Source organism: Thalassophryne amazonica, chromosome 16 (assembly GCF_902500255.1).
Source record: "Thalassophryne amazonica chromosome 16, fThaAma1.1, whole genome shotgun sequence".
NCBI lineage: Eukaryota > Metazoa > Chordata > Actinopteri > Batrachoidiformes > Batrachoididae > Thalassophryne > Thalassophryne amazonica.
The window spans coordinates 44481838-44491685 of NC_047118.1; the positions used below are offsets into that span (position 1 = coordinate 44481838).

A 9848-nucleotide genomic window follows, 5' to 3' on the forward strand; every position below is an offset into this window, starting at 1 on the left:
ATCTTCCAATTCTGTATTATCAAGAGGAATGAGTCTACGACTATCCTTGGACATCAGTCCAACGCAGGTTACTTCCCCAGTTGAGGCCAGTACCCATTTACAGTTGGGTGGATTGAGACAATGTAGATTGTCTTGTCCAAGGACAGAGACAGGTAGCGTGAGCAGGATTCAAACCCAGGTCTACAACCCCAATTCCATTGAAGTTGGCACGTTGTGGAAAATGTAAATAAAAACAGAATACAATGATTTGCAAATCCTATTCAACCTATATTCAACTGAATACACCACAAAGACAAGATATTTAATTTTCAAACTGATAAACTTTATTGTTTTTGTGCAAATATTTGCTCATTTTGAAATGGATGCCTGCAACATGTTTCAAAAAAGCTGGGACAGTGGTATGTTTACCACTGTGTTACATCACCTTTCCTTCTAACAACACTCAATAAGTGTTTGGGAACTGACGACACTAATTGTTGAAGCGTTGTAGGTGGAATTATTTCCCATTCTTGCTTGATGTACAACTTCCATTATTCAACAGTCCGGGGTCTACATTGTTGTATTTTGCGCTTCATAATGCACCACACATTTTCAATGGGCAACAGGTCTGGACTACAGGCAGGCCAGTCTAGTACCCGCAGTCTTGTACTATGAAGCCACACTGTTGTAACACGTGCAGAATGTGGCTTGGCATTTTCTTGATGAAATAAGTAGGGACGTCCCTGAAAAAGACATTGCTTGGATGGCAGCATGTGTTAATTCATGAGGGTCACGTTCCTGGTATGATTTTCAAGATTAACACCACCAATCCAGGATAACATCAAGATTCCCTGATTGGTTACTGTATATCATTAGTTGTGTTTATAAGGACTGTAAATTCCCATCTTAATCTGATTAAGATCGTATTCTGAATAAGACACCGCCACATAAACAGCATTTTCAGAGTAAGGTCATAATCAGAGTAAACAATAAAGCGATTAAGACATGTAGAGTATACCAATCTTATTCTAATTATTGAGGTGCATCATAGCCATTTTTTAGGTTTTATACATTGAACCCCTCTAAACAACTCATGTAAACATCATCTTTATATGGTCTTCTTCAGAAAGGTTCAATAATCAGATTATCGCTGTCCATGTAAGCATAGTCAGTCTTTTTTTTTTAAGTAATCCTAGAAATCTAGTGATCAACTTCAAGAAAAGCTTACCTGGATGATTACTGAACTCAGATCACCAAAACCTCTTTAAGGTGTAAAACTGTGTGTATCATTAATATACCAGTTAACAGATACACGAGTCTCTCATGTGACGTGGCTCAACTCACTCTCAACTTGATCCTATGGGTTGTAATGGACTCTGCATGGGGTTGCACGCTTTGTGTAAATGCACATAATAGATCACAATGGAGACCAGCCAAGAGTTGTGAGAGTTGACAAATGATCTTGTAGGTCTTATATCGATACCAATGCTGGTATTGATATTGAACGATCCTCGTGTAAAAAGATCGGTACGCAAGAGAAGTGCTATGAAGGGAAGAAATTCCTTATTTTTTGTATTATTTTATTGTAGTGTTCGACTTGAAAAACAGAATATGAGGTCTATTAGAAAAGTATCTGACCTTATTATTTTTTTCAAAAACCATATGGATTTGAATCACGTGTGATTGCGTCAGACAAGCTTGAACCCTTGTGCGCATGCGTGAGTTTTTCCACGCCTGTCGGTTGCCTCATTCGCCTGTGAGCAGGCTTTGAGTGAGGAGTGGTCCACCCCCTCGGCGGATTTTCATTGTCAGGAAATGGCGGAATGATTTGGGCTTTTTTTCCATCAGAATTTTTTCAGAAACTGTTAGAGACTGACAGCTGGAAACCATTCGAAAAATTTATCTGGCTTTCGGTGAAAATTTTATGGGCTTCACAGAGAATAAGGACTGTTACTACAGCTTTAAGGACGGCTTTAAGGACGCTCGGTGTGCCGCGCTCCGTGCCGCCATCGAGAGCCACAAACCACCGGATCATTTCTAAACAGATGGCTCTGTGGAGCCGGGACCGTCGTGTGCCATTTCTCTGGTTATCACAAGAGCTGAACATCAACCATTTTCCTGCAGATTTCACTTTTAACAAGAGATTTTGTCATGGAAAGCCGAGCGGAGGCTTCGCGCGTCACGATGGATTCGCTACTGGAACGAGACAAAACCACCTCCGTTTTGGTTTCACAGGACGGCTTTGAGATGGCGTTCAGACAGCTGTCGGTGGTTTTTCCATCGAGTGATTATCCGAGAAATTGTGGATGTGCCTGGACATGCCAGAACATGTCCCGTGAGGCTTCATCACAGCGTTGCTGTGCGCCATGCGGCACCACCGCAACGCGCGAAGTCTCGGCTCCTCTTTCCATGACAAAAACTCCTGTAACAGTAGAATGTGCTGTTCATTTCCAAACTGGACGCTGTGTTTTATCCGGGACGTCATCTGACTAGCACAGGAATTGTGAAAAGACGTGGACATCAGCACTTTTTTGGCACATTGAGACAGACGTGTGGAGGAATTCCGCGCGTCGCGGCAGTGCCGCATGGCGCACGAGGGTTCAAGCTTGTCTGAAGCAATCACATGTGATTCAAATCCATATGGTTTTTGAAAAAAATAATAAGGTCGGATACTTTTCTAATAGACCTCGTAAGTTTGAAACTGTTTACAGTATTTGTTGTGGTGTGTTAATTTTGTTGTGTTGTAGTTTGTCAGCCCTCTACCTCAGGAGATTTTGTTTTAAGTTGTGTTGAGTGATATTTTTTTAAACAAAAATATTGATTGTGATAATAATTTTGTTGTCACATACAATATTTGGCAAAAATGTATCCTAGGTCTTTTGGATCCTTTGGCTCTATGAAGCTTAAATATGAAAAAGTATCGGTATCGATATCAGCGATACTGGGCCTGTATTTACTTGGTATCGGATCAAGACCAAAATTCCCGGTATCGCCCACCTCTACTTGAGACTCAACCTAAAATCAAGGTTTAGTAACTCGACTACAATACAACACATTCCAAAATGTCTAACCATGTCACCTGTGGGTGGAACATTAACCCTGACAGGCTGAATTCAGGGAAACAAAAACCTTCACTCCACAGGTCTGTCTGACAACGTGCCTGAATGGAAACGTCAGATCGACGCAACTGTCCGAGAAGCAACGCTGTGGTGAGTCGAATCTGCTTCTACACTTTCTCCATCGACCTATGTCGTTAATTGTGTACAATTTTTGGGGAGGATGATTTCGGCTTTTCCTCAATTGCAACGATTAATGGTTACAGCGTTGCCGTTTTTTTTTTGTAAATCGTGTTATCCGTCGTTTTGCAGCTAGCAAACGACGCTATCATGCGTCAAGCAATCATCACGGACAGCTCCCTGTTTCTAGAAACTTCTGGTTTGTGTTATTTAAAATAATCATTCATCGTGATTATACACTGTTCCGTCATTGCTAGGGCAGGAATTATACTTCCTGCACAGTTTACATCGAGTGTGGAGCCACTATGCGAGGTCATAACGCTCGTTCATTCACCGCATGTTAGCGAGTTTTAGCAAACAAAGCTAAAGCTACACTTGTGCTGCGTTCACGTTCCGATCCGGAATCAGATTTTTTTTGTGTGTTTGTGTTTCTCTTTTGGGCTCAATTCTCTTTTTGCACGAACGCAGCATACTGTGTGTTGGACGTGAGAGAGAAGCATGGACCCACATAAGGTGTCGGAGTTGAAGGGTTTTGTACAAATGTGCAAATCCAATCCAGCGATTCTGCACCTTCCTGAGATGGACTTTCTCCGGAACTGGCTGGAAAGGTTGGTCCACAGTGACACACAGTATAACTGCCCTACAGTTACACTGTTGGACAGCTCAAAAGTACTCTTTGAAGGAAGTTATTATGAATGGGCTCTTTTTCATTTTCTTTCTAACTAAACAAAGAGGTGCCAAAATACTTTCCTCTGCAGGCCTACAGGTCTTGCGGTGTGTAAGCTCCAGAATGAAGCTTGAAGTAACATCTTAATTGTTATGGTGCCAAGTGTTACTCATGTTGAAGTAAATTTGCTTGGGATCTTATCACTCACAGAATTCTTCCACATAATTCTGTATTTCAGCATGGGTGCAAAACTTCCTCCCTCACCAACGAAAGGGGATTCGTGCAAGGTGAAACATTGTGATGCTTCATCTGTTTTCTTCTGTTTATGCAGTCTTGTTTCAGTCTTATTGCAATAGAGTGCTCTCGTCTATAGGGAAGTTGTCCATGTGGTCCGGCTCCTACAACTGCTCCACCACCTGAACCTGAGCCTCCTATACCATCTGAGAGTGAGGAGAGTGAAATAGGTTTGTGCATCTCACCCATTAGCTGATTTTCTTTAAATACAGATAATGACTGAAGGTTCTCAAGGGTTCAGTGAGACTTGAGATTTAAAACCTATTAGTTTACTTATGGTTCAATTCAGTTTTATTTGTATGTAGCCAAATCACAACAGTGCTGCCTTTGTGGCCAATGGTTGGCCACATTTTATGCTTCATACACCCAACTGTGGTGTAACTGACACATGCTGTATGTGGGTGCTGTTAGACAAATTCAAAAATTTTAGATTTAAAAAAAAAAAAAGATGATAAAAAAGATGAATTATTATATAAAATACTGCATCCTGCCAGAACAGATGTTTACCTTTAAGGCAGCCTTTCTCAAAGAGTAGTCTGTGGACCACTGATGGTCCATGCTTGACCTCTAGTTGTCCCTGACTATATTTGTAAAATATCACATTTTAAATTGATATCATACTTTAACTTAAGTGTTTCTAAACTGTTAAACATTACTCTGAAGTCTTATAGATCTTAGCATGTTGTAAGCAAATGTATTTGTAAAACTGTCAATGTTGGGTTGTAATTTGTAATTTACTGTTGGAGCAGTAAGCAGGCCTATTGTTTTTTGATATTTTGTGAGGTAGGTGTTCATCAGAGATTTTATTTTTTTCTGTGTGTTAAGTGGCCCTTGGTCTGAAAAGGATTTGAGAAACATAACTCTAAGGCTAATATGTCACGGAGCAGTGAATGCTGATGAACATAGCAAATTTCTGCTGCCCTTGAGGAAGAATTGCTTTGTCTGTCTACTGCAGCTGTCCTCCTGAAGAAAAGAAGAAAAGGTACACCGTTTGGGTCAGACTGGTTGCAAACCAAAAGGAACTTTAGTAATACCTTATAACTTCTTACAGATGCGTTTGCAACTGTTTGTTGGAAAATAAATTCGCTAAGAAATTTTGAGCATGTTCAAAATTTATTTGTGACAAGAATTACTGTTTGTGACCCTAAAACTGCTTGCAGACTATTTTGCAACCTTTTACGAAAATTTGCTACGTTCATCAGCATTTGGCGCTCGGTGAGATATGGGCTTAAGGGTTACATGGTGTATTTAAATTGTGTAACTTTTTTTTGACAGTAGTGTGTTTGAAATTTATAAATGTCTTAATTTCAGTTTCAAATATGTATATTTGCATATTTTCCACTAAGCCTCAACTATTAGGATTGTGCCACAGATACGCAAAATAATTGTGCATTTTGTGATAAAAGCATGAAATTTGGCGCACACATTCTAAATTAACTGTTTATTTTTAGATGTGGAGGTATCCTGGAGCTGACCTCTGACCTCCAGGGGTCAATGAAGAATTGCACAGGGGGTCACAATTTTAAAATGTTTTAATCATATTGAAAGGTATACCATATTATTTGTCTGATCATAAAGATTCCAAAAAGGGTATAGTTTGTACGATCAATGACTGAATGTCATGGGGTAAAAGCAGTGACAAAGGTTGATTTCAGTTTGAACAGAGGTCAAAAGTTAAAGTTGCTCCAAATTTGGTAAAAAAAAAAAAAAGAAACAAGTAAAGCAAATTATTGGTTGAGCTAAAGGATTAATAAGTGGAATAGTTTTGACTGTGTTCAATGTTTGGTCTCCAAAATTAAGGTCAAACAGTGTTGACGTCCATTGGATTCTATGACGTGACGCGTTACCCTGTAACATGATGACTAAACATGACAAATGGTGCAAACTATTCCTTTTTAAATCCCTATCAACTCAAACAATTTGCATCACTCGTTAACTTAAATTGGAGCAACTTTAAGTTTTGGTCCCAATATAAACTGAAATGGACCTTTGTCATCCTTTTTTGCTGTTTTTATCCCATAAATCATAACACTTTGGATTATTGGATCATAACACCGGATTTTGGATTATAACACCGCTAGGATTATTTGTAAAAATTTTAATATTCAAGCAGGAGTGAGTTTTGACAGACAGAAAATAGCCGGAGTCTGCCCCCTTGTGGGTGTGTGGGGACTGATTTACTTTATTCTCCTGGAATATGTTTTGAGTGAGGAGGTAATAGTGGACATGAAGACAGTAATGCTGTGTTCACATGTCAGTGGTGGATAACCCTCACAGTGGTCATTGTGGTCAAATTCCTGTCATCTGCAGAGGCAAACTAGGTGAAGACCTGAGAAGCTGTCATTTTTCAATGCTAACAGCACGGACAATAGTTCACTTAACTGAAATATACAACAGAGTTTTAGCATTTTGCACAGCTTTATAATTAAAATAGGAATCCCTGGCTCTGATGGTATATTAAAAAGTTAATGTTTTTCTGAAGTTATAGATTAATTCCTCTCTGTAGTATCACACATTACTCACAATTACCTAATTAAAAACAGGTGACTCTGCACTTAAATAATCCATCTGTCTGTTTTTTTTTTTTTTTTTTTTTTTAACTCGTTAAAGATAAAACATCATTTGGTTTGTCCTTGCTGGGGGAATGGGCAAACGTTGAAATTTTTTAACTTTTGACAATAACCGTAGTTGTGCAGTTTCCACAGCCAGAGGTGGTGGAATGTTTCTGTCCACATCTCATTGAAAATAATAGAAGACTTGGGTTACTATCTGCCTCTTATGCCGTGTTCACACCGGGCGCTACGCGAGCGGCAGCAGCACAGGTTGCCATGTAATCCCTATGGAAGGAGATGTTGTGGCGCCACACAACGTGATGCGATGGACACGAATGAAGCGACGCGACTGAAGCGATTTTGAGTGATTGGCGCGATATTGCGTCGTCGCCTTGCCCTCCTCCCCAGGTTGAAAAATCTGAACTTTTTCGTCTTGTCGCGCCGCGATGACCAATCAGGGACTGGATATATTGTGACGTGAGATGTCTGGAGTTTGACTGAGTTGGATGTGAACATGTCCTGTCTCTGTTAGCAGCCTGTGAGCAGGACTTATGTCCCTTTTGTCCTTTATTTCACAATTATGACAGAGTTTTTGGAGCGAGCAGCAGCCCCGCAGCAGGGAGAATGGAGGGTTTTTTTTTTGTTGTTTTTTTTTTACGTGCACGCGCTAGCAAATCATCTGTGAAGATTATTTTATTAACTACACAGATGTATAATAAAACAAATGGTGACTGGTTTCTAAACACAATTATGATAGAGTTTGGGGGAAGTGGGAGCAGCAGCCCCGGCTTGACTGACAACTGGAGCCGGCGAGCGGAATGGAAGCTCCTCCTATTTGATGACGCACTGGGGCGAATTTTCGCAGGGAAAGCACAGGGACGCAACGGATGCAAATTTGTGGCGTCTGGTCGCGCCCGGTGTGAACGTGACATTATAGCCAACATTAATGCAGCATAAGTGCTACAACAGTCTGACATTTGACCCCAATGACCTTGAACATTTAACAACTTATTAACCTCTGGTTGACCTTTACAAACATAATTTTAAACTTTTCTTTCAAAGTCTGAGTGTCTCTGAGTGTCCTCCCTGTGGTTTAATTACAAACACAGCTGCAGTCCTGTGACACATAACAACAAACTTGTACACTTTTTTTTTTTTTTCTTTTCAAAATACACCTAAAATCTCTTCCTGAGGACAGTATGTTGTAAAATACGCTCAAAATCTTACCTATCATTCAGGTCGTGCTTTCCACATAAATACACAAATTCTTGATTGTTCCTGCTAAAAGACTGCAAACCGGAGGCAAATCCAGGCGGAAAGAGGGTATTGTGAGAGAGACGTGCCCCCCACAACACCCCTTGATTAAAGGTCTGCTTTTGAAGACATACTAATACTTAATAATAATTTTAACAACTAAAATGTTTAAATTAATTTAACTTTTTTTCATAACTAAAGTGGGATGTGAAGTACTATCTTTTTTTTTTTATGTAATGTCTAAGTTCTGGCATTACTGGGTCAAAATAGTAATCAAAAAACCCTCCAGAATGCATGGCTGGACATCAACGACGACCCCCCCATGCAGGTCTGGGATTTTAATTGGCATTCATTGAAGTAACAGCACTAGAAAAGTTGTCCCCTATAAATGTCTTTGTCCTGAAGTATTTAAATAATGTATAGGTTGAAGTCTTTCTAGTATAATAGGATGCTGCGTTAGAAAAGAGCAGCGACGGTTAGTGAGTAAAATATAATGTAGTTCAACAGGAGAACAATTTGCTGTTTTTTTTTTTGTTTTTGTTTTTTAAAGCTGTCTCCACCTTGTTTTCGCTTAAATCCTAGGATGTGATCACAAAAGTGTTTCCATAAAAAGGTAGATGGTGAACAGTTTATGATTTAGCTGTGGGAAAAAATATTTTTTATATAATATAGCTTTAATCCCTACATTTGTAGAGATTTTTAGACAATATTTTTGTTAACATAGGCAGGTGTTAACCCTTACTGATGAACAGTGAATAATTTCTCTCCTTGTGATAAATGATGAAGTAAGACTGATCCACATACTACAGAAATTTAATTTCAAGTGGATCTACTACTGTAGAAATGCACTGCCATTATGTCTATCAAGTAACCATGGTTTTGAACATTTGCTTTTTAAGAAATCGACAAAGATGGAGTGATCGAACCCGATACAGATGAGCCTCAGGAGATGGGAGAGTTTGAAAATGTTGAGGTGATATTTATTTTATTTTTATAATGTATTTGTAAATCAAAGATGCACACATTGTTAGCAGTTTATCAAAATAAACCACAAGCTTGGAAAATACATTTTGAATTGAACAGACTGTGATTAGTGTTTGACTCCATCTGTTTTCCTCAGGTCACAGAGGAGATGATGGACCAGGCCACTGAGAAGAAGATGGAGGCCATTAATGCTCTAGGAGAGGGTAGATTGAAGTTACAGTCACAGTGAAGAATATACCAATAATTGGCATCTGAATGTATCGCTAATATCTGTTTATATGGTGGGTTTATTTTTTAAGGTGACCTCCAGAAAGCTCTAGAGCTCTTCACTGAGGCCATCAAGCTGAACCCTTGCTTAGCCATCCTGTATGCCAAGAGGGCCAGGTAGGACCATGTTCTATTAAGCATTTAGAAACATGTTATTTAGCATCAAGAAAAGGTTTCATAACTTCTCTATAACATCATCTGTTATGTATGACTTTGACTGGTGAGTGTACTCAGTGGTTGTCTTTGTGTTAGTGTGTTTATCCGGATGCAGAAACCCAACGCAGCCATAAGAGATTGTGACAGAGCAATCAAAATCAACCCAGACTCTGCACAGCCTTACAAGTGGAGGGGTAAAGCTCATAGGTATGTTACTATTTATTTAAAAAAAAAAAAAAAAAAAAACTCCACACACCACAGATTTTTTTTTTTTTTTTCTTTTCAGCAAGGGGATGTTGCATCATTAGCCCATTAAGGTCGAAAGTAGCTGAGACGTACACGTGAGGAAGGCAGAATGATTTATTGGGAATGTACTTTGGGTTTTTAGCTCTCAATGTGAAAGTTAGATATCAGACAATGGCTGATGAACTGAGTGAGAAGACTGGCATTAGCAAGTAA

At 39.3% G+C, this 9848-nt stretch overlaps 1 protein-coding gene across 2 annotated transcripts in view; it reads left to right on the forward strand.

Moving 5' to 3' along the window:
- Positions 1-3119: 3119 nt before the first annotated feature.
- st13 (ST13 Hsp70 interacting protein) overlaps positions 3120-9848 on the forward strand; it is a 36053-nt gene continuing 29324 nt past the window's right edge. Inside the window, exons 1-8 of one of the 2 annotated variants that reach the window (XM_034189409.1) lie at positions 3120-3188; positions 3684-3823; positions 4121-4169; positions 4256-4346; positions 8882-8955; positions 9103-9169; positions 9266-9350; positions 9486-9596. In XM_034189409.1, the coding sequence (XP_034045300.1) occupies positions 3714-3823; positions 4121-4169; positions 4256-4346; positions 8882-8955; positions 9103-9169; positions 9266-9350; positions 9486-9596 (587 nt within the window). In that variant the 5' untranslated portion in view covers positions 3120-3188; positions 3684-3713. Of the gene's footprint in view, positions 3189-3682; positions 3824-4120; positions 4170-4255; positions 4347-8881; positions 8956-9102; positions 9170-9265; positions 9351-9485; positions 9597-9848 lie in introns of both variants that reach the window. The other variant, XM_034189410.1, reaches the window with a different exon arrangement.